Raw genomic sequence first — 25,634 nt, 5'->3', positions numbered from 1 at the left:
TGGGATGAATTGGATGCCGACTGCGAGCCAGACCTAATCACCCAACATCAGTGCCTGACCTCACCAATACTCTTGTGGCTGAATGGAAGCAAAACACCACAGCAATGTTCCAACATGTAGTGGAAAGCCTTCGCAGAAGAGTGGAGGCTGTTATCGCAGCAACGGGGAGAGCAACTCCATATTAATGCCCATGATTTTGGAATGAGATGTTGGACGAGCAGGTGTCCACATACTTTTGGCCTTGTCATGGAATTTGAATGGCATTCAGTGAGTGCATTCCTCCGCCAGGCTGAACAATTTGCATTTTGTACCCCACTGATAGGCTGGATCTGCAGCCGTCCAAACCGTATCAGTTTCTGTGTTTGAGACTTTGTTTTGCCAGCGAATGTTCAAATTTATTCGCAAACACCTCATGTGGAAGCTGTCCAAGTTCTGCACATTGCGTCGGTAGAACGTCCAGGTCTCACAGCCATATAGCAAGGTGAACATAATGGCTGAGCGATAGAAGCTGATCTTTTTGGTGAGTGACACGTTGTGGGTGGACCACAGCCATGGGAGAAGCCGGCCAAACGCGGCACTCTCTTTACTGATGTGTGCGGTAATTTTGGCATCGATGGTACCATCGTTGCTGATGATGCTGGCAAAGTCGCAAAACTTTTTCGAAACTTTCAAAGGCTGATCATTGATTGTGACCCGGGGTTCCACATATTGTGAATCCAGTTTCAGTTGGAGCAATACTTCATTCTTCTTGATGCTGACAGTCATGCCGTATCAGTTGGCAGATCTTATGAGTATGAAGGCATCCATCAAGTGTTGCGCATCCTGTGAGATTTCTTCAGTGGTTGTTGCAATTGAATCGGTTCCCTTTCTTTTTGTACAGGCGGACGATTGTGGTGTCTTTTAAATCCTGTGGGACTGACTCTTCGGACCAGACTCGGGTGAACATTTTATGTAGTTTCAAAAGCAGAGGGGGGCTGCCATGCTTGTACACTTCCAGTGGAATACTGTCAGCACCAGATGCCTTGCCTGTTTTTCGTTGTTTCATCACTTCGTGGATTTCATCTAGCATTGGTAGTACCACAAGGTGTGACATCTCAGGTATTGGGTGGATGCCTTCTATTGTTACGTCATCGATGTTGGATGGCTGTTTCCAAACCTTGTCGAAGTTTGATGGCTACATTTGTAAGTTCAAAGTTGGCTCCATGATAAGAGAACTCCCATCAGCCCTTTGTACCAGTGTGATCCCGTTGAAATGAGGACTGTACATATCTTTCAGTTCTTTGAAGATTGGCAGCTTCTCTGCGATTGGCAGCTTCTTGGCGTGCACAGACTCTGTCGATGCACCATTCCTCTTTCATTTGGTGACATTTCTTCTGTGCTGCCCTTCTGGCCCTTGCTTATTTGTTCTTCAACAGATTATAGTTCTTGCATGCATAGGTGACATGCTCCTGGTGCAGGTCATCCAGCTTGGAAATAAATGGATAGTTTTTGTCGAACCAGCCATGATGTTTTCATTGTATGTACTGTAGCCAATTGTATTGAGTGGAGCCTTCTGAGTCGCTTCGCAGAGTGCCTTCCCCTTCCCCTTCCATTCAGCTGTGCAAGAGTTAAAGTCTGTGTCATCAGATCTGCCCAGTTCCTCCTCGAGATTGATTACTAGCTCGGTACGTGCATCCAGGTTTTCAGCTTCGGGTTTTGGTGGAGTCATTGGTTCCATGCTTTAGGCGCAATGTGGAAAGCTGTTAACAACGATCAGACGATGATCGGATCATGCAGTGGAATGCTGAACAGCTCTCGTCAGATGGACGTTGATACACAATGATGTAGTCTATTAGGTGCCAGTGCTTTGACCTTGGATGCATCCACACGATATTCAGCCAGTTCACCTGTTGAGATGGTGTGTTCGTGATGGTGAGCTTGTTATTGGTGTAAAAACTTTAGAGGGTACCGTGACCATTTTCTTGACCGACACCATGGTTGCCGATAACTTGGTCCCATGCATCGGAGTTGCAGCCCACTCTGGCATTGAAATCACTCAGAAACACAATTTTGGCATTGGCAGGTGGAAATAATACAACTTGTGATAGTTGTTTGTAAAAGGCTTCTTTTTCTTCATTGGAATAGGGCATGGTTGGTACATGTGTGCTGATAACAGTGGCATGTCTGTCCTCCTGAAGTTTTATCCGCATTGACATTAACCGCTAATTATGTCCTTTTGGGATGGATACCAGCCACGTAATGAGCTCAGTTTTGATGGCCAAAGCAATACTAGCTTTTGAGCAGCATCCACAGGTTTACTGATCCAGTAGAATGTGTATCCGATGCCTGTTTCGGTGAGCTGTGACACATTGGCAATTCTTGTCTCGCTAAGCACTGCAAAATTGATGTCTTTTCGAGCGAGTTCCCAAGTGACGATGACTGTTTTTCGTTCCAGTTTTGTTGTGTTGTCTTGGATCGTGCGAACATTCCATGCACCAAGCGTGAAACCTTTTCGTTTTTATCTTTTCTTTCTTTCATTCTTTCATTCTTGGAACGGTCGGAAGTGATGGTTATGTCCTCCTGCACTGCATGGGATTATAGTGAAAGTGACACGTGCTACGTCAGACCCACTCTCTCATCCGCCACAGCCCTTGAGCAGAGGTCTGGAAGCCCAGAACATGAACACAGCATATGACGGATGCAGCAGAATGGCCGAAACAAGAGGCCGAGCTGGCCTCTTGCTTGCCCTTAATGCGGGTGTGCCACATTGCAGTGACTTGAGACCGTGGCCTGGATAAGTCCAGATCGCCCTCCAAGGTAGTACCCAGTAATAGCATTCATCCTGATCTGCACCCACTCTCTTCTCTCCCCCTACCCTCTCTCCTCCCTCTCTCCCCTACTCCTCTCTCCCTCCTCCCCCACCCTCTCCTTCCCTGTCTCCACAGACAGACAAACTCTTAAACTATGTCACCATTTTTTTCTAATTTACAACACGTTTTGTAATTGACACCTAATAGGTGTTATACATGTTTTGGATGGCATTGACCTTGACTTTTGACTAATTTTAACCAGATTTTATGCACATATAGTACACATCTGTACAAATCAGCTCTGTAAGGTTCAATCTGATATCTTCAAAAATACCTTTGGTTTGGCAACAGAAAAATCACAAAAAGCCCATTTAATTAAATATTCTCCACCATTCTGTCTGTGGGGGAATAAAGGGGATGGTGGGAGGGGGAGAGGGCGAGGATCGGGGAGTGAAGGAGAGAGTAGAGAGGAGCCAGAAAAGGAGAGAGAGAGAGAGAGAGAGAGAGAGAGAGAGGAGGAACAGTGTTGGGGGGGGGGGGGAGATGGAGTGGAGAGTGAAGGGGTGAGGGGGGAAGGGTTGGATTGCTTTGGTCTTGAAGTCACATTCAACATTGCGTGGAATTTCCACGGGTCCTTGCTAGTCAACCTATAATACAATAATACCACTCCTCTCGTGCCGTAAAGGCGCATGAGCCTGCTGAGGCAATTTCATTGGCAAATAGTACATTTCACCAATTTCGGAAGGATGACAGGCTAAGTCAACCCCACCTGGTGTTAATTCAACGGGATAAACAGGGGCTCAAACTCAGCACCTGAAGATCCCAAGCCAACTACCTTAACTGCAAAGCCAACACCAGGAATAGTCATATATATATATATATATATATATATATATATATATATATATATATATATATATATATATATATATATATATATATATATAATAAAGGCCCACCCACATCTCTCACCTGTGAATGGATGGAGTGACCAATTAGCTCTCACCTAATCAATTAAACCCAGGTAGCTGGGATTATATAAATAAATTGACTCCTCCCAAATTCTTTGAGCCGAAGAAGCTGGATAAAGCAACCATGAAAAACTACCCAAGGTAAGCCCTTTGCTGTTTCAAACCCATCCTAGAGTTCCTCCACAACGATAAAGACGTTCACAAAGAGTACACACATGAGAATCCCAATGCTACACACCCCCTCAGCTACCGGACCGGTTTCATCCCTTTTTGACGAATCATCAGTGACAGCACAGACAGCAATGCATACCAACGAGGCTCCCAAGCACGTACTTTACAACTGTGGAGGAATTCTGGGAAGGGTTTGAAACAGCAAAGTGCTTACCTTAGGTAGCCTTTCATGGTTATTTTATGTAGCTTCTTCGGCTGGAAGTGCATTGGAGGAGTCAATTTATATTTTTTATATAGTTCTCATGTAGTTCTCATATCCTCATTCCAAGGGCTCTTTTCAAAATCTTCACTGAACCTGTGACAGCCTCCACTTGTCGCTTGTTTGTAGTGATATTCCCAGGAATGATTTTTTCAGTGCTCAGTACGGGTTTTCTCCATCACTCCTGGAGCTCAAACAATCACTGGCACAATTTCAGCTTTCTTCAATTTCCACATCCTGTTGACCTCATTTTTATATCCCACTATTTGGTCATTTTCCTGATTTCTGTTGCATTTAGTCCAAAGTCATTGGGAACTCAGACCTTGATCAGCAATGCCGACTTTTCATTTTTGTGGTTGAGCACCATGTCCGGACGCAATGCGTTGTTTTTCAGTTTCCACACTTGATGGGATCATCTTGTCATGCGTGAACATTATATGTTCATTTTCAAGGATCGGCACCGGTTTGTGTTTCCATGGTTGTTCTGGGACCGGGATGTTGAAATATTTACAGATGTGCCAGTGGATTACTCTGCAGACGCTGTTATGTATTTCTGTGTCCAGCTGTTCTGAAATGAGTATTTTACATCCCGAAAGGAGGTGGCTGGTACTTTCTGTTTCTTCCCCACAAAACATACATTTGTCCGATTGACTAAATCCCGCCATTTTCTTCGGGGCAGTAGTGAAATGTCCTTGATCTTGGGCATTGATGATGACTCGTTCTCCATCCCAACTAATTTGACTTCTTCTTAGCCATTCCAAAGAGCCTTCCTTGTCGATCCCTCTTCTGTCAACCTCTTTTTTTTTTTAATTCTCCTGCTCTTTTGTCATTCTCCCATTTGTCAGAGTATATCTGTTGATATTTCTTTTTGTAGTTTTCGTTTTTTACCTCCACCACCAAAAGTGGAAGGCGGTTATGTTTTCACCCCCTGTGTGTCTGTCTGTCTGTTTGTTAATTACAAAAATGGAAGATTTTTCAAGTATATTGGTTGGTCTTGTGCGTTATTCTGTCTGTCTCTCTGTCCCTCTGTCTCTCTGTCTCTTTGTTTGTATGTCAATCGTTTACGGGTCACAATTTGAAACCGTTCTTCACGAAACTTCACCACATGGTGGAGTTCATCATTAGCAAGAAGCCTCGTGATTTTGAGGTCAGTAGGTCAACATAGGCCAAAGGTCAACAACTTTGTTATATTTCTAAAATCCTCAAATTTCATCCGATTGACTTGAAATTTGAAGAGGATTTGTATACTTGGTCATTGAATTCAACCAGCCAACTATTTTTTAAGGTCAAATATGTTTTATGGATTTTGCAGTGCCATGCATGACTTCTTTCTTGTTTGTTTTTTACTTTTGAAAATCAAGCATTTTTCAAGTATATTGGTTAAGCTTTTGCATTATTCTGTCTGTCTGTTTGTATGTTTATCACCTACAGGTCACAATTTTAAACCGATCTTCACAAAACTTCATCACATGGAAGAGTTCATGATAAGCAAGAAATATGTTGTTTTTGAGGACAAAAGGTCAACATAGGCCAAAGGTCAACAACTTAGGTGATCGGATTTGGTTTAGGTTTATTTGGTTGGGTTTATTTGGATTCATAAAATCTTCAATTTTCATCCAATTGACTTGAAATTTGAAGAGGATTTATACTTCAGGTCATGTGGAGATGTGCATAAACATTAATCTTTATATACAGCTGCATGTGACCAGTGGGAAAAATTTGGCTCAGTAATTGAGAAAACACGCTTATATGTCAAGCGGCTTGGAAATCGGGTTTTATCAAATATATTTTGTTTTGAAACTCACAAAGAGAAACCATATAACCTTTCCAAAGCACACGTTTTACATAAAATTAACAATTGCTTTAGAAATAGTCATGAGGACAAAGGAAAACGTGATCGCTCATCCACTGCTGAGGTTAAAAGTTAAAACCGTCGTCGTCATCACCACCATGACACCCATAACCAAGCATGCAGGCATGCACGCACAGACCTGTAGAGAGCCCCTTTACTTTTCAGATCCAAATCTACCCATATGTACCTCTACCTTGAAACAACTGCCAACTATACATCCCGATCGGGACACGAACTGCACCACTATCGACTGTAGAGCACTTGGCAAGCAGCTTAAGCACTCAAACAGGCACTCCATCGAAGTGTTTGATAAGTAACGGCCTGCTTGGCAAGCAATAACAAGCTCATTGATAATGGCATATACCCACAAAAAATCTAAACATTGCCGATTTCTTAATATTTTCGGATTTCACTCCAGAGTTTGAGTTATTTAGTCCACGTGATCCGATCCTCACAACTCAATATTTCCATGATATGCTTTAATTAGTCCGTGAGATTAGATTGTGCAAAATAACATCATGTAATGCACGAAATTGCTCCAAGCTCCTAATTTGAAAACTATAGCACTTACAAATGTGATGTATACAGTGATTCGTTGGTATGTCAATGAGGTATTCGATGACATGAATGAGGAAAATGAAAAAAAAAAAACATTTTGAGTGCTTTATTATTCGTAAACCATTGTGGCCTGTTCCAACTCAAGGCATTGTTGAGCAGGCTGAACAAAATGGTGAATTGAGACCCCAGTGAGGAAGAACGAGGATGCGCATTCAGAACCCATCAAGAGCAAGGTGTCTGAGGATGTACCTGATAAAGGATAAAATTAAATAATGCCGTTAATTATCTTCAAAAGGGGTATTTTAATTAACCCAAACACCCAATTTTCACTCATGCACTTCCTTGGAGTTCCCCTCGTAAGCATGCAAAGTTTAAGGCTGCGAGGTTTCATGGATTTGGAGTTATGGAGGAGACACACACACACACACACACACACATTTATTGGGATAGATGCCAAACTGAACCGCTTTCTGTGGACATGGGTCAAATGTTTTTCCCCTTCTCGCTGCGTAGTTTATGCAGGTGCTCGGTATGACTAGTAATGCTACTTGTGAACCAGGTAAAAAAAAAATAGACGTTTGAAATCAAATATACTCCAAATGAGGCATCCATTCCTCCTTCAGTTTCCCCCACCCCTCACCCTCAAAAAATGGCCAAAAAGTCAACAATGTTTGAGATTGAAGAAATCCATGCCGTTTGATGTGTAATTGTTGTGTAACTGTCAACATCAGGGCACTTTTAAGGGTTTAAATGGTGGTGTTGCCAAACTCAGGTCATTCTCTCATGAATGCAAGCCCAAGGAATGGACTCTCGAGTATAAACGTTCGTTCAGGTCGGCTATGAATGAGAAGAATGGATCTTTGTCAGACGGTGTCTGTGACTTCTGGGTGATTGTGCAATGAACACAGAAAGCAATGTAATGGTTGAAACAAAACTTGTATTTCGAATAAACGGATACAGTCACATGAGGAGGTTCACCATTACATACAATGAATGTACAACTCTGACTCCCACATTGAGGTGAGTTCATACAGTGTCTTTGTCCCGCCAGCCCAACTCCTAAATGATGACCTCAACAGACGGGTGCTGTCCAAAGTCGGCTCCCATTGCGTTGTACTCAATCGATGTCCTCCAGGCCCAACTCCGACATGATCACCTCACATGCCGGGTCCTGTCCAACATCAGCTCCCATTGCGTTGCACTCACTTGATGTCTTTGTCTTGTCGATCTGTTCACATCATCCCCCATTATCCAAATCAAGGGCGTTTTGTAACGCTGGTCCTTTCAGGATGATTTTAGACCTCTAAGGACTTCTTCCTGGCGCACAGCCATAACGGGTTATTTTTTCAACCTTATTATAATTGGCTTCACATGTCCACAAACAACTCTAGATAATGAAACTTAGTTCACTTATCCAAATTCATGATTTTATATCAAGCACAGAGATGGTCAGTTCACATTCCCTTCCCGATACCGATAGCGTTTCTCTAGAGCGAAGAGATTGCACCACCAACCCATCGGTAGATATGAGAACCTTCCATTTTAGACACCATGAGACTCTTCGAGTACTTTCCATCAAGTGGTTTCCAATACAATGCTGCCCTCCACAGTCAAATCGGCTCATTACAATCAGTTTAATCATTCCCAGAGTTTCACTGATTCGTGTCATCTCAAATTTATATCATGTACCAATGTCCATCCACAAATACATTAACCCATGCATACCGACATCACAGCTGGCTTTTAACTGCCAGGCACCTGCCATTTATTTATTTAATCTACAAATTTCATGGAAGTTTTGACCCCACTTATTCTCCCCAATCAGAGCTGAATTAACATGGGGGCACAGGGGGGAATGTGTCCCAGGCCCCTCTCGTCATGCCTCCCCCCCCCTCCCAGGTTGCCATGCAAAAAAATTGCATGTGTTTAAATGAGTCATATGTGCCACAGTTCCATTCTTTCGGACCATACTTCGTTAATATTTTCAATAAGAAAAACATTATAAGTTGAAATATATATGCATTACTAAATGTAATCTATATATGTATATATATTTATATGTGTGTGTGTGTGTGTGTGTGTGTACTCACTTGTGGTGTTATTTCAGTTTATCATGATTTTATCAATTCCAATAGTGTATATAATCGTTTATAATGATTTTGTAGAGAGGAATACACAAGGGCTCCCCTTTCTTAAGTGCCCTCGGCCTCCCCAGAGCATTAATCCGGCTCTCTTCCCAATGGAGATAAATTGAGCCAAGAACCCCCTTCGATGCATTTCTGAGTTCGTGTTTTGGTCGAGTTATGTCTGGATGAGCAAAACCAAGGATGCTGTTTTTGGGAGCCACATATATGACAAACTCAATGTTTTAATCTTATTTTGTTGTTTTTGTTCTTGTACATTTGCATTTTCAAACCAAACATAAATATATATATATTTTTTTTCCAAAGTTAGCAATTCTGTGATGCACTTCCTTGTTTACATGTTGGTTACACAATGATAAAGGCCATTGTTTTAAGAACGGACATAATTAGTTCTTTCCTTACTTCCTTCCTCTTCGGCTCCGGAGGAAACGCACTTTGTTTCGAGACAGTGGGTTGCACTTTTTCTTTCTGAAATGTCAGAGTAATGGTAATGTGCTTCGAATATAACTGTACCTGTTGGGGTAGATGAACAAAGTTTGATTTGAATGATATCTGATAAAATTGAGAAATCGACGCCGAATGTGTACCTTGCTGTGCACCATCACACATTTTATTGGAAACATTTTACTTTCTACCCATCAACTGTGTTCATTAGAAAACTCCTGGATCTTCAACTCTCTGGCATCAATTTGTCATGCCAATAACCATGAACAAGACGATTGAATCAACTCCATCCACCAATTAACTGCCATCTCTCACACAGCCCTCTGGACATACTCACTTGTTTGTATACAGGGTCGAGGCTCGTGGAGGAGCGAGAACACGGAATGGATGGGGACATAACAGAAAGAGAAGAACAGTAGAAAGAGAAAGGGGGATGGGGACACACTGACAGCAGGGTTGAAGGATAAATTATCGGGAGACTTGGAGAAATAATAGATGTGGGGATGAATGAGGACACAGGGGTTGAGAAAGATTGATACTCTCTTTCTCACTCATGTGGGGGGAGAAGCGACAAACTCTCAATCACAATAGTGGAAGGAAAAACTGGATACCTCGAAAAAGGTGGGCATGGGAGGGTTAACGGGGGTAGAAAAGATCATGCTTGTGGATGGAGAATAATCTGAGATGGCGGTGAACAGCTGTCTTGAAGCCCTGGAGGAAAGGATGAGATTGAAGAGACTGAGGAACTTGTTTCTACAAACAGGAAAAATGAAGAACGAATGACTGAAGGTTCTGGATTTTGCGAGTTTAGCCAAAAGGGAGTTGATAGTAGACTGCATACGCCTTGCAGAAACCTGGGGAGTGGGGGACAGAGCTCGAAAAGGGCAGAGGGAACACCACCAAAAATGATGCACAAGAAGACAGAGATCACCGGCCTGTTTGCAATGGGCAAGTGATAGGCCTATCCTGGAATGTCCTACACGTCCACATTCTTGCATAAGAATGCTCCAGGAAGTTTAGCCAACACTTGCAGAGTTTGAAGTCACTTCTTTATTTAAAAAATAACACAAATGCGTCGGTAAAAAACTGTGCCTTGTCCACATAACCACATGTCCCGCCAGTCCGGGGAACCGCCCGCTCGCTATTTGCAGCGGGGATGACGCAACACATGGGGGGGGGGAGCATAAATATGCATAAGGCAAAACATTACTATGCATGAGGCAAGACATGGGCAGACAATACACATGCATGAAGCAAAACACGCGTGGAACATGACTATACGTTTTACATTCAAACTTGGTTACATCGCACTCATCACCTGGTTGTTTTTTTTTTTTCATATAAACCATGACAGCAATTGATTGAGCAAAGAATTCCATGAACACGAGAACCAGGGTAGCCACCTTGGCTCGAAACTTCGTCAAATTGTTAATGAACATTATCAAAAATGTTGGGACATTTGTCAAAAATGAAATAAACTGAATACATGGTACATCATACACAGTCACTAAATTCATGGACCAGACCACGGCTAATGGATAGGGACAAAGTGGAAAATAACATGAGAATATAAAAATCACATTCATTAGAACACAATGAAGGAATTCACTCTCACCCCGCTGGAATAAGCAGTTCGACCTCAGTTATGGGTCACATGTAGATATGGGGTTTGTCATCCTTCATGGTGTGGATTTGCACTTTTCAAACCCGACCGTCTGCACTGGGCAATGTCTCAATCACACATCCATAGGGCCAGTTGTTCCTGTATGCATCCGCCTTCAGCAGAACAATATCACTGACACAAAGGTTGCACTTCGTGACTTGCCACCTTGTACAGGGATGCAGGGTCGGAAGTTATTCTTTGCGCCATCGTGACCAGAAAGTAATTGCCAAATACTGTACATGTCGCTACTAACAGCTGAAGATGTCTGGAGGATGACCTAAATCACCTGGTGGTGCATGAAGAGGCGTTGTCTTGAACTTCCACTTCGAGAAACGTGTGAAACGTTGTGTATCCAGGGAAGGTTCATGCTTGGTCGCTAATACGGCTATGGAATGAAACTCTGGATCTTTGACCAACTCCATAGCAGGAAAAGTGGGTTTAATGGGTTAGTTCAGAATCCCAGAGAAATCTTGGCCCAGACGACCATAATGACTCCATCAAGTCATAGGCTTTTACAGAGCAAGTGGCCAGGTCTGCTGGGTTATTGTTGGTTGCCACATAGTTCCATTGAGAAGGTGATGTTCTCTAATGGGTCTTTTGCTCTACTTCGGTCATGATGACGATGGGTTCCTGTCCGAAGCATCCTAATACCCCGAGGAGACTATTGATGAGGTCTGGACCAGGAAGTATTACCTTATTTAGTGAGACACCACGACAGGTAGCACTGCCATCAAAGTGAGACAGAGAGAGAAAATGAGGATGAGGATGAGGATGTGTTGTTAAGGATTTGCTTAAATCATTATCAGATGTGGAGGTGATGAAAGAACAATCCTTTTTTGAGAGCATATGTTGCATTCCTTTCCTGTCGATCTGATGGAATAACCTGAATCTTCGGTGTTGCACTTGCTCTCAAACTACAACCGAAAATTATTGTAGTTTTGCCAGAGGGGTCAAGTGGAGTGGATGGAGAGATGTTCATTACCAGGTCCAGGAAGGAGGACGTATCTTTATTGGAGATGTGTGCGAGGAAATTCGCAGGTGGGGTCACACAAATTGGGTGGTACGTCATTAGCTTATCTGGAATTGGAATTCCAGACAACCTATTGTCATCGTGTACGGTCCGTCCGTCTCCTATTTCAACTTCTCCGGCCAAACCGCTGGGCCGATCTGGCTGGAATTTGGCGGCAACGTTCCCTCATCATTGGTACCAGGAATTGCAAAGCTCGTTCCGGTCACATGACTTGAAGTAGGTCAAAATGGTCGACTTAGTACATTTCTTCAAAAATCTTCCTCTCCAGACCCACCAGTCAGAATGCTACCAAATTTCGGTTACAACTTTAGGCCAGAGCCCAGATAAACTACAGGTGCAGTGGTCTGATATATATTATTTTTTTAATGACGGGACCACTTTTGTTGTGTGAATGTGCTTTTGTGTTTCAAGGGAATGTGTAGAAATGTACTTTATTGTAATGCTGTGTAAGTGATTGAGCTACTTACATCACCGAATAAATCCCCATGTCCGCATGTAAGCACAAGTGCTACAACATGCTCACAGTTTATTGAACTGAGTGTGTGGTGCAGTAGTTGTGTTTTGACAGATTACAAAAGTTCGAGTGAGTGAGTGAGTGGTGCAAGGATTGTTTGGAGAGAGAGAGAGAGAGAGAGAGGGAGAGAGAGAGAGAGAGAGAGGGAGAGAGAGAGGGGGCTGTTTCTTCTTCCTGCTGACCCATTCTCAGGGTGTGCCAGGAAAGGCCTGGCTGGGCTCGTCACACCCATGTTCCTGTCCCCTCTCAAGCACAACTCATGACTTGGGATCATTGCATGGGACACCAATCTCAGTGGTTTCTGTCCCCATGTTTCAATACTTGTCCGAGGTTTTTACTGTGAGTATTGTCATCATTTTAAATCGTTTTCCTTCTTTTGGAAGATATTTTCACCTCATCCTCTGTAAAATAGCTCATTTGTTTTTGTTTTTGTTTGTTGGTGCTTTCATTGGGGAGTAATTAATTTATTTATAAAAGATAAAAGAAATAATTCCAGGGAAGACACGACGAGTCCTTATTGCCTTTGTGTTTTTCCCTGCACACTCTTCCCAATCAAGCGGGAATTGTTAGTTTTGTCAGTGTTGGGCAGTGTGACCACTCCTTGGCTTTTTTCACAAGATCTTGGCTATTCGTTGTTCACCTTGGCGTCTTGGTTTTCTATAGGTTTTCTTGGCGTATCGGTTTTCTATTATCATCGCTTTTCCGAAACCTTGTGAATTCTTGGCTTTTTTCATCGGCTCACCTTGGCATTTATGAAAATGAGGAGTGGTCACACTGGTGTTAGGAATCCATGTCCTTCCCTTTGTGGATGATGTCTTAGTACCGTGTCCTTCCCTTTGTGAATGACGAGTTAGTACAGTGTCCTTCCCTTTGTGGATGATGTGTTAGTACCGTGTCCTTCCCTTTGTGAATGACGAGTTAGTACCGTGTCCTTCCCTTTGTGAATGACGAGTTAGTACAGTGTCCTTCCCTTTGTGGATGATGTGTTAGTACCGTGTCCTTCCCTTTGTGGATGATGTGTTAGTACCGTGTCCTTCCCTTTGTGGATGATGTCTTAGTACCGTGTCCTTCCCTTTGTGAATGACGAGTTAGTACTGTGTCCTTCCCTTTGTGAATGACGAGTTAGTACCATGTCCTTCCCTTTGTGGATGACGAGTTAGTACCGTGTCCTTCCCTTTGTGGATGATGTGTTAGTACTGTCCAACAACATCATTAAGCAATTTAAATGGAGAGAAAACTTCATATCAGGATTTTACTGAAGTGATTGGATTGGTTTTCTTCACTCGATATGCTCTCTTTTCATATCACGTTTGTTAGTGCAGGCTATGATAGTGATGCTGTCATTGTGTGTGTGTGTGTGTGTGTGTGTGTGTGTGTGTGTGTGTGTGTTCACGTTAAGCCAGATGTTAGAGCAGTAGTGCACATCTATCAGTTTTATCGACGTCGTTAAAACGTGTTTGAGGAGCTGATATGTGATGTAACAAATTCGAGAGTGTTAATTGGGGTTACAGAAGCAGTTTCTTGGCATGAGTTATGCTATCTAGTTTGTCATTACCTTCTCAGCAGTAGTTAGGGCAGGAATTTGTAATTTTTCAGTTTGCCGGCGATAGCCTGCCTACTCTTTGCGAAGGGCACCGTGGGATGTTTAACATCCACCAAGGAATGCCGGCAGACGAGACATCAGTTTAACGTCCATCCGAGGGACGACATGCACATTGTTGAATCATGGGAAACACTGGGATGATGGTTTATTGCTGGGTCGGGATTCGAACGCAGACGAGACGGCTCAGAGGGAAGTGTGCATACCTCTGGGGTATCCTGTCAGTCCAAATCGTGTTTGGAGAACATTTAACCATCATCAAACCAACTGTTAAAATATTGCTCACTATTAGGAGAACACGAACAAAGGCGGCCTGTTCTGTTTCGGGCTGCTGGGTAGCTGGTCATTTCTTGGAAGTGCGGCTGTGCCACTGATGCTGTGCCCCTATACCAGTGCACGAGTACTCATTTTGCCGACCTCAGAAGGATGACAGGCTGAGTCAACCCCACCTGGTGTTAATTGAATGACTGGCGGGGGCTCAAACTCGGTCGGGGCTTGAGGATGCGAAGCGGCCCGAGCCACGAAGCCAACACCACTGAGTTGTGTGCTCTCAGTCTGATTGTCCATTTTGGTACGAATTTCACTTAAAGCTTTGATGCAACAATTTTCCAGGCAGATGTATTGTTTGGAGCCATAAAATGTCCTGTTGTAGGTTTTGAATATCGTAGGCCACTGTGTGTTGGTACCCTGGGTAAATTCCCTGCTTGGGTTGTTTGTCTGCAATCGCTGGGAGGCTTTGTCTCTGGATATGGACAAACATGATTGACCGAGTTTTCCTGCATTCATAATGTTTTTCGACTTTTAAAATGTTTATTTATATTTATCTTCACCACCGAAGGTGGACGGACATTCTGCTTTCACCCCCATCTGTTTGTGTTTGTTTGCTTGTGAGCAGGTTATCTCAAAACGTTGTGGACGGATCCGGACTAAACTTGGCGGACACGTTGGAGTGTGACAAGGACGAATGAATTAGATTTCGGTTTGGGTCTGGGTTCAGATCCAGCCGATCAGTGGAAAAAAAAATATATTGTTGTGGGCCGGGGGGTCGGGTGAGAAGACCACTAGGGGGGAAAGCTATCTCGGTTCCTACCAGACTCCCCGGAATTGTAGGCCATCGCACACGAATAATTCCGTGACGCGGCGGGTCACTCACCGACCGTGAGTGCCAATAACTAAACCGCGTGACCTAGGGTCCTCCCGTCTATGGGTTAATCGGGTTACCTAATTAATCACGTGATTTAATTACCGGGGAACACGCCCTAGGTACGCCTTGTCTGAACCGGATCACTCTACTGGATCGGATGCAACCGAGCGACTGCCAAGGACGCACTGGTGAAAACGAAAGGATCGTTGGGAATAAAGTCCTGGCTAAGCTAAGATTCGGACCATGCTGGATCAATGAAGGAAAGGACAAAAACGAGCTGGAAACATTTCTAATAATTTATGAGCAAGCAGGCAAGGAAAGGTATGTGGTACAGGGAATAGGTTTATTGGGATGTGTTGTGCAGGGAAAGCAAGAGCGTGAGGTGCGGCAATGTACAAGCAACTTACAAAAGCAGACACAGAGCAGACAACGCGAAATAATAACAATAATAATAATAATAATAATAATAATAATCTTCTGCAGTCTTACTTATGTGGACAGGCGCTTGGACACACACGCACAAACACACACAGACACAGAAAACCCGATGAAGAGGAGTTATTGCAGCAAGACAGGAGAGGAGTTGAGGCTACGGTCTCTCGGTACCTTTGCACGCTTGCCCGAACGTGCCACCAATACGTTTTGGGGGGATTCTCCATGATGTGGTACCCCCTGACAGCTGGCGCATCGTCTCTTGCTTCGGCAGGCTTTGTGCAGCTGGCGTCGGCCTGGAGAAGGAGACACGACTATCGGCGTGAAGGGAGGGACTCGGGTGGATAGGGCAGGGTCCATGCGATGCCGACAGGAGGCGGAGTCCAAGTGATGACTGCAGGAGGTGGTCCAGTGTTCGCGGAAGATGAAGGAGGGCAGAGTCGATGTGATGTCGAAGTCCAGCTTGATCAGGAGGCGAGGCCGGGCAGAGAGAGATCGAAGGCTCTGCTCGGACCTTTATAGGCCCCACGGCGCGGGGCGGGGGTCCACCCCGAAGCGATGTCGTCACCTGAATCGGGTGCTCTGATTGGCCCCGACCCCTTGCGCAGCCCGGTCGCGATGGATGGAAACCGCAACATTCCACTTCCTGCAAGATGACTCCAAGCTGTAAAAATGTCTTGCTCCGACTTCACGACATGATATGAATCGCCCACACTGAAGTCCGCGTCATGAATTGCCTTGCACAAACCCCCGGGCCATGCCTGATGACCGGCCGAGAGTGGCTTCGGTCCTGCTTGCCCGCTCGGGCACCCCCGACCAGCGCTGGTCAATGTGCCTGCTCCGTGATGCATCACGCAGCCCGAGCGGTCCGGACTGCACACAAGCCGCTGCCTGAACGCGGCTTCGCGAGTCGGAGAGGCGAGGAAACGTCCGCCATCTAGGCCATCAGCCGCAAGCTGTATCGTGCAATTTCGTTCCACTCATGGGGGGGGGGGGTAGACAAAACCTTGATAATATGATAGGTTATATCCAAATAGATACGTATCCAAAAGTTCTCCACTCAAATAGCTGCAGTTATTGTGTATTTTCATCTTGAAAATTGATGCATTCGGCGCGCTCTCTCATTTGAATTTTCTCCACACGGATCACGTGTGGGCCACGTGACGCCTCGACAGCCAATAGACGCTCCCCCCCGTGTATTATTCACCAGGACAATGTCGCGAACAAAGAAGTCAAACGTTTTACGTCTGTAAGATGGGATAAAGGGAGAGAAAGTGTCAACAAATGGCTCGTCTTGGACGGTCACGAACGACGTCTAGTCGAGAGTGCCGGCGCGGGAGGACTAACTTCGATCATGGGCCGATTGTACCCGGAGTGCCGGGGTAAAGATTTCAACCAACCCCCCCCCTTTCAAGTTAGCTCCCTGTAATCTGAAATCGATTTAAAGCTACCCCCTTTCAAGCTACCCCCCCTTTCAAGTTAGCTCCCGGTAATCTGAAATCGATTTCAAGCTACCCCCCCCCTTTCAAGCTACCCCCCCTTTCAAGTTAGCTCCCGGTAATCTGAAATCAATTTCAAGCTACCCCCTTTCAAGCTACCCCGCCCCTTTCAAGCTACCCCCCTTTCAAGCTACCCCCTTTCAAGCTACCCCGCCCCCTTTCAAGCTACCCCGCCCCCTTTCAAGCTACCTCCCCCTTTCAAGCTACCCCCCCCTTTCAAGTTACCTCCCGGTAATCTGAAATCGATTTCAAGTTACCCCCGGGGGTAGCTTGAAATTGATTTCATCCTACCCCCTCCGATTTCAGATTACCCTCCTCAAAACATTTATTTATGTTGTTTATTTACAAAAAATAGTGATTTAATTGATATTGAAAACTAATTAGGGAAAACCATTGACCACGTGACATCCTTTAAATAGTTTGTAATGAATTTTGATTTTATTATGAATGATTTTATTTTAATATTGTTATTAATTGAAATCAGTATTTCTCAAACAGTTATAGTTTTTGACACATTTTTATTAAATCCTTCTTCGATATAGTTGATACAAATAGACATACTGGTTTATCTTTTTAACCAACTCGGACTATATTTACAATTATGGAAACAACGCAATAAAATCAATGTATAAGAAAGGCAATGAAAACAGCTCATTTTTAATTCACAATTTCGTTGTGGTGGTGGTGGTGGTCGTGTGGCAGCTTCGCTGCCGGGGTAGCTCTCATTTCTTGAAGCGCGACTGTGTCGCTGATTCAGTGCCCCTCTACCAGTACACACACTGGAACTGGTACTCATTTCGCCGACCTCGGAAGGATGACAGACTGTCAACCCCCCGGTGCATTAATTCAGCGGCCGACGGGGCTTTAACTGAGGACCCTAGGATCCCAAGCCACCACCCTTAGCACTACTCAGCACCCGAGGATCCCAAGCCACCATCCTAACCACTACTCAGGACCCTAGGATCCCATGCCACCACCCTAACCACTACTCAGGACCCGAGGATACCAAGCCGCCACCCGAACCAATACTCAGGACCCTAGGATCCCAAGCCACCACCCTAACCACAACTCAGGACGCTAGGATACCAAGCCACCACCCTAACCACTACTCACGACCCTAGGATCCCAAGCCACCACCCTAACGACTACTCAGGACCCTAGGATCCCAAGCCACCACCCTAACGACTACTCAGGACCCTAGGATCCCAAGCCACCACCCTAACCACTACTCAGGACCCTGGGATCCCAAGCCACCACCCTAACCACTACTCAGGACCCTGGGATCCCAAGTCGCCACCCCAACCACTACTCAGGACCCTGGGATCCCAAGTCGCCACCCTAACCACTGAGCCAACACCAGGCTACACACTCAGCCTGTCATCCTTCCGAGGTCGGCGAAATGAGTACCAGTTCGAGTGTGTGTACTGGTAGAGGGGCACTGAATCAGCGACACAGTCGCGCTTCAAGAAATGAGAGCTACCCCGGCAGCGAAGCTGCCACACGACCACCACCACCACCACAACGAAATTGTGAATTAAAAATGAGCTGTTTTCATTGCCTTTCTTATACATTGATTTTATTGCGTTGTTTCCATAATTGTAAATATAGTCCGAGTTGGTTAAAAAGATAAACCAGTATGTCTATTTGTATCAACTATATCGAAGAAGGATTTAATAAAAATGTGTCAAAAACTATAACTGTTTGAGAAATACTGATTTCAATTAATAACAATATTAAAATAAAATCATTCATAATAAAATCAAAATTCATTACAAACTATTTAAAGGATGTCACGTGGTCAATGGTTTTCCCTAATTAGTTTTCAATATCAATTAAATTACTGTTTTTTGTAAATAAACAACATAAATAAATGTTTTGAGGGGGGTAATCTGAAATCGGAGGGGGTAGGATGAAATCGATTTCAGATTACCGGGAGGTAACTTGTAAGGGGAGGGGGGGGGGAGGTTGAAATCTTTACCCCGGCACTCCGGGTACAATCGGCCCATGATCGAAGTTAGTCCTCCCGCGCCGGCACTCTCGACTAGACGTCGTTCGTGACCGTGACCGTGACCGTGACCGTTCGTGACCGTTCGTGACCGTTCGTGACGCACTCTCGACTAGACGAGCCATTTGTTGACACTTTCTCTCCCTTTATCCCATCTTATAGACTTAAAACGTTTGACTTCTTCGTTCGCGACATTGTCCTGGTGAATAATACACGGGGGGAGCGTCTATTGGCTGTCGAGGCGTCACGTGGCCCACACGTGATCCGTGTGGAGAAAATTCAAATGAGAGAGCGTGCCGAATGCATCAATTTTCAAGATGAAAATACAAAATACCTGTAGCTATTTGAGTGGAGAACTTTTGGACACGTATGTATTTGGATATATACTATCATATTATCAAGGTTTTGTCTACCCCCCCCCATGAGTGGAACGAAACTTGATGTTTCAGGCACTTTTTGAGCCATGGCTGATGGCCTAATCTGTGGGGAACACTCGCGGCCACCAGCGAGGACAGACGGTAAAGAGTGAGGATCAATCCATGCATGTTTCGTGCAGTCTGTGCACATCCGCCATTACGCACGTGCTCAGCGCTCACGCTCGCCCATTTCTGCTCTACTGTGCGCGGGGCGAAACTCCATCGATATAATTAGTTCAGAAATGGCTTGAGAAGTACACGCCGCTTGTGCCTTGCACGTTCGCATCCCGCCCAACGTGGCGTGGGGTTGCCTTTCTATTATCGGCCTCGATTGAGGGATCGCTTGAGGACGGGAGCTCTGTGCTGTTGATGCTCATTACATGTGGTGTTCGAGCGCCCTTTCTATGCCCCTCCCCCGCAGAAGTTAGTTTGAAGTATCGCTGTGTCTTCGCAGCCGCATGTGCACTGAAAGGTGCCAGCGTTCAAGGTGCTGTTTGTTCCGTCTCCTCGGTACGTGTTCCGTGCGGCGTGGGCATCGTGTTCAGTGTGCTTTTGTCCATTGGGTGGAAATTACCGCTGCGCGTGCGTCTGGCAGGCTGTTTTGTACGGAGGGGTGTCCAGCGTAATGCCTGCTTGGCCTTTGCTGAGGACCCATCTCACAGCGAAGGGCGCACGTGGCTCAGATTTACCTCAGGAATAATCAGAAAAGAAGAGTAGGAATGAAGTTAGAAATGTAATGAAGAAGAAATGATGTAAGCAAACCGAGCTATGAGATCCTCGCAACGCATGCCCATGTTGTCCTGCGAGACAAAAGGGAAGGGACTATCTACACATATTAATAGAAAAACTGTCTGGGGACCACTTTATGTTGGAGAAAGTCCCAGTGTCCACGTGGGACTTTTCTCTTCACCACGTGGGACTTTTCTCTTCACCGCATGGGACTTTTCTCTTCACCGCATGGGACTTTTCTCTTCACCGCGTGGGACTTTTCTCTTCACCGCGTGGGACTTTTCTCTTCACCGCGTGGGACTTTTCTCTTCACCGCGTGGGACTTTTGTCTTTACCGCGTGGGACTTTTCTATTTACCACGTGGGACTTTTCTCTTTTGAGCTATGTTCGATGTCTCGCTATGTTCTAGCTATGTACTTGTATGGGCTATGTCGAGCTATGTTCTAGCTATGTACTTGTATGGGCTATGTCTAGCTATGTTCTCTGAGTCATTGTATTCTCCAGTAGAATCTGGATAGTAAGTGTATGCTTGATTATAAGCGCATATGAAAAATAAGTGCACACGGGCTTCCCAATTTGATTAATCCATTATAAATAAGCGCATATAAAAACATCATTCAAACACTTTGAAAACTCAAAATGTTATCAACTCAAACACGACAGTATTTCATGTTTTATTGGTACATAACATTTAAGTGAGGATTTGTTACACGTCTGGTGCTGGTACTTACAAGAGTTGTAGTTCAAAACAACGTTGTTCATCAAGGGTCGAAAAATGGTGTTTTACAACAATGGTGGTAAAGGGGTGTTTTATGATATAAGTCATAAAGGGGTGTTTTACACCCCTTTATGATAGTCATAAAACAACATTTTTCATCACAATCAAAATGGACATGGCTGTGAAGTGTCGATCATGCACCCATGAAAAGAAGATTGAAATTGTCGCATTTTACCACTCTTGTAAGAACCAGTAACAGACGTGTCAGAAATTCCGACTCAACACAAGGACTTTGATGTGCATGATGAAGAATGAGGAAATAATTGTTCAGAGTGCAAAAGGTTCGAAGAAGATAAGGAGCAGAAGATGGGCTTTTTACCTGGACATGGAAAACGAACTTGTTGCGGAGTTTGAAGAGATACGTCCTCAAGGACTGAAATAAAGTGTATTTAGAAATAGTGTCCAAGGTAAGGACAATTAAAATTGCAATGATGTAAAAACTGACATCGATGCAGTCAATCCAAAGAACATTTTTTTTTTTTTTTTTTTTTTTTTTTTTGTATACCTTGGTCGAGGCTCGTATGAGAGCTAACACACAACTCACAGCAAGGAGGCATGAGACAAGAGGGGTGGGAGTGGAAGGGACAAAACATTGGGGAACAGACACAGGTGAACTGTGGAAGGGAGAGGGATGGGGATGGGACGGGGAACATGGCGAGGAGAAGATGGACATTACAGGGACTTTCAGGAAGGAAAGCAGGAGAATTGAAGGAAGTGGGCTTGGGTGGATTATCGGGGGTAGAAAAGATCGAGGATTTGGATGGGGGAAGATAAGAGGTGGTGGTGAACAGCTGTTTTGAAAGCCTGGAGGGAAGAATGGGAAAGAATAGAGTGAGGAAGTTTATTCCAAAGGCGGGAAAAAAGAGGAATGAAAGAGTGAAGATGAGCAGTGATTCGTGATTTTGGTAGTTTTACCAGAAGGGGGTTGTTGGCGGACCTTGAGCGCCCTGTGGAAATGTGGTTGGGACAAATCGCAGAGAGAGCAGGGGGGCAAGGCTGGAGAGGAGTCGGTAGAAGACAGAAAGACCACCGACCAACCTGCGGTGATTGAGTGAGAGGCCCAAAGACTCAGCTTCATTGCGGGAGATGCCAATGATCTTAAAAGCCCTGGTTTCGACAGCGTGAAGTCGAGAAAGGTGGGAGGCAGGAGCACCAGCCCAGAGGGGAGAGCAGTACTCCATCAGGCTACGGACAAAAGCTTTGTAAGTAGTCAGGAGCTCAAGAGGGCCGAGGAAGGACTTAGCACGACGGAGGATTCCCAGTCGGCGACTGGCTTTTGAGGCAAGGTTGGAAATGTGACTTTCCCAGGAAAGGTCATGGCAGATAGTGAGACCCAGAAGCTTGAAAGAAAAGACTTCTTCCAGAGGATTGTTGAGAAAGTGGATGGGGGGTTTTGTAAACGGTCCTTTCGAAGAGACATAGTGAGAGTGTGAGATTTGTGTGGATTGAAAGACATGTTCCACGTGTTGGACCAGTTTGTGATTTTATCCAGATCTGCAGTGAGCGAAGAAGCTGCTGCTTGCCGGTCTGAGGGATGACAGATGGTACGGCAGAGGGTGGAGTCATCGGCAAAGAGAAATAGAGGATTTTCCAGAGAGTCCGAGAGATCATTGATGAAAACCAGAAAAAGAACAGGGCCCAGAACGCTACCTTGAGGAACTCCAGCCTGCACAGGAAGAGGGGATGAAAGAACTCCATTTAGGGCCACACGTTGACTGCGACAGGAGAGGAAGTCTGCGAGCCATGAGTGGAGATGGCCTTGAATACCATGGGAAGAGAGTTTGGTGAGTAGGGCAGGGTGCCAGACTGTGTCAAAAGCACGTGATATGTCCAGGGATACGGCTCGGATTTCCTGTCTGGCATTGAGGACCTCCATCCATTGATGGGAGAGCAGTAGCAGCATATCCAGGGTCGAGTGACCTGGTCTGAAACCAAATTGATGATTGGAAATCAAGCCATTGGAGAAGAGGAAGGATTTCATGTCTGAAGCAATGATGGATTCCATAACCTTGCTGATGATTGGGAGAAGGCTGATTGGTCTGTAGTTACAGGGATCTGTTTTTGCACCTTTTTTATGCAGGGCAGTGATGTTATCAGATTTCCAAGCAGATGGCAGATGACCTTGGGAAAATGAGAGGGTGAATAGAACAGAGAGAGGGTGAGCAAGAGCAGAAGAGCAGGCTTTGAGGACACGTGGGCTGATGCCGTCTGGACCGGTTGCAGAATCTGACTCGAGGTTTGAAAGCAAGCTCTCCACCTTGTCAGGAGAAAAGGATACAGAGTCCAGGGACAGTTGGGTGCGACTGGGTAAAGTGGGTAGAGATAGTGATGGGTTTGGGACACAAGATTTAGCTGCAAACACCGAGTTTAGACATTCAGCTTTATCACGTGTGGAATCAGCAGTGCGGCCATTTGAGGTAAGGGAGGGGATGGAGGCGGAACAAACACCAGAAACAGATTTGATTAAACGCCACCAGGATTTTGAGGAGGGAGAGAGCTTTGAGAGTTCAGACTTGAGATGAGAAAGATGTTGTTTTCTGGCTCTCCTGAGGGTACATACACACTTGTTCCGAGCTTTGTGGAAAGAACTGAGATTGCCCTCAGTTGGGTTTGCTTTCCATGAGGCAAAGGCAAGTTGTTTCAGGACAACTGCCTCACCACAAGCTTCAGTAAACCAAGGGCGGGAGGAAGGGTAAGACAACTGAACACGAGAGGGGATAAATCTGTGCATGAGGGAGAGCAAGTTTCTTTGAAAGAATTCCCAGGATGAGTTGATGTTTGAGAAAGTAGTGATAGGAGACCAGTCTGTAAGTTTGATGGCTGCTCGGAGACCCTGCCAGTCGGCTTGAGTGAAATGCCAGACTCGACGGCGGTGAGGTGGTTCTCTGATGACAGCCAGAGAGATGTCCACTTTAACAAGGACGTGGTCAGAAGAACCAATTGGAGCGAAGGAAGAGCAGCAGATATTGTCAGGGAAATTTGTCAAAATCAGATCCAGAAGAGATGGAGTACCATTGGTTGAGATCCGGGTTGGGAAGTTGACCGATTGAGTCAGTCCCAATGAGTCACAGAAAGCTTTTGCTGATGTCCCATGGCAGGTGAGAGAGGTACCCACACCTAGCCAACTGGCGTGATGACAATTGAAGTCGCCACATAAGAGGAAGAGAGAGTTTGGATGAGAAGATAGAAGATGGTCCATGTTTTCGGAGAGTGAGGTGTAGATGGAGTCATCACTGTTCGGTGGACGGTACAGTACACATATAAACATGAGGTGGGAGTGGAGGGGAAGCCGAAGCCAGAGGTATTCCTGGGGGTGTGGGGGAGTGAGAGCAGTGCAGGGAGAGTGAGGAATAGAGTCTTTGATGAAGAGAGCAACACCTCCACCAGGACGAGGCTCAGGTCTGTCATACCGTAAGAGGGAGTAACCAGGGAGAGATACTTGAGAGTCAGACACGTCATGGGAGAGGAAAGTTTCTGTTAGGCAGATAATGTCTGGTTTGTCAGTGGCAACCTGCATGGAAAGATCTGAAAGGTTTGAGCGAAGGCCCCGGATATTTGAGGTCCACACTTTTAATGAAGAGGTAGGGGAGGAGGCTTTGGGTGCAGGAGGTGGAGGGGCGGGGGAGGGTAGGACGAGGGATGAGGGGGAGGTAAGGAGGGTTGCTGAAGGAGTGTGGGGTATTGCAGAATAGCGAGGGAGGGGGCCGAATGAGGAGGAGAGAAGGCTCTGTGGTGCTGGGGGAGAGGGGGGACAAGAGACAAGGAAGATGGCAGTTGAGGATTTGAGGAGGTGGAGTGAAGAGATGGAGGTGAGAGGGCAGTGGAGGGAGGCAGGTTGGTGGATGAGAGGGGGGCAACTTAGAGAAGGAAGAGTGAGGGGGATGAAAGGTGGGAGAAAGGTGAGGGGGAATTTTTGAAAGAGGTGAGAGGGAGGCTTGGAGGGAGAAGAGTGGGATGGTTGCTTTGAGAGTGAGAGTGAGGGGTGAGGGGGGTGAGTTGGCACTGAAGTTGGAAAAAAAGAATGGTTGATGGAAAGCGAGCATCCATGGCAAACTGTGGTTTTTAAAAGTTTTAGGTCAGAGATGCGATTTAACACAATTCTTGATGGATGCAATGAAGGCGAATTCAGAGCATGGAGAGAAGAAGCGTTGTAATAGTTGGATTTTTTAGGCAAGGAATGAAGGAGAGGTCGAAATGAGAGCAGTCTGTTAAGATAGCAGAAGAGAAGTGCATTGTGAAACAGTAAAGAGTACCACATGTGTGAGAGAGGAAGATGAAGCATTATAAGATCGTTTTTGTTGTTAATATTAATGTATGAGAGAGTTCAACAGATTAGGTCATGGAAGTGTAAAAAAAAAAGAAATCGAGGAAGACGAGGAGGAAGTTAAGAGGAAGAAGAAGTAGCAGAATCGGGAGAAGGTGAGCGTGTTGTTGTTGTTGTTGTTGGGTATATATATATATATATATATATATATATATATATATTTTTTTTGAGATAAGAAAGAGATTAGTTGGGAGAATGGGGGATGTTTGGAAAGTGGGGAGGATGAAAATTGAAGGTAATGGGGAGGATAGAAATTGAAGGTAATGGGGAGAAAAAACAAACAAACAAACAAAAAAAACGATCGAACACCGA

The 25,634-nt window shown here is 45.1% G+C and overlaps 1 protein-coding gene across 16 annotated transcripts in view; it reads left to right on the top strand.

The window, feature by feature from the left end:
* The window catches only part of RAPGEF4 (Rap guanine nucleotide exchange factor 4), a 342,806-nt gene that overhangs the window by 65,886 nt on the left and 251,286 nt on the right, over nucleotides 1-25,634 (top strand). For 2 of the 16 annotated variants that reach the window (XM_085876087.1, XM_085876086.1), the window contains exon 1: nucleotides 12,606-12,734. The exons of the other annotated variants lie outside the window; for them this stretch is intronic. In XM_085876087.1, the coding sequence (XP_085732213.1) occupies nucleotides 12,705-12,734 (30 nt within the window). In that variant the 5' untranslated portion in view covers nucleotides 12,606-12,704. Of the gene's footprint in view, nucleotides 1-12,605; nucleotides 12,735-25,634 lie in introns of those variants that run through there. 16 annotated transcript variants of the gene reach the window in all.

Source organism: Eptatretus burgeri, chromosome 3 (assembly GCF_056783735.1).
Source record: "Eptatretus burgeri isolate ZD-2024b chromosome 3, Ebu_testis_v1, whole genome shotgun sequence".
NCBI classification, from domain to species: domain Eukaryota; kingdom Metazoa; phylum Chordata; class Myxini; order Myxiniformes; family Myxinidae; genus Eptatretus; species Eptatretus burgeri.
The sequence above is the reverse complement of the archived record's forward strand: the minus strand, read 5'-3'. Positions and strand labels throughout refer to the sequence as shown.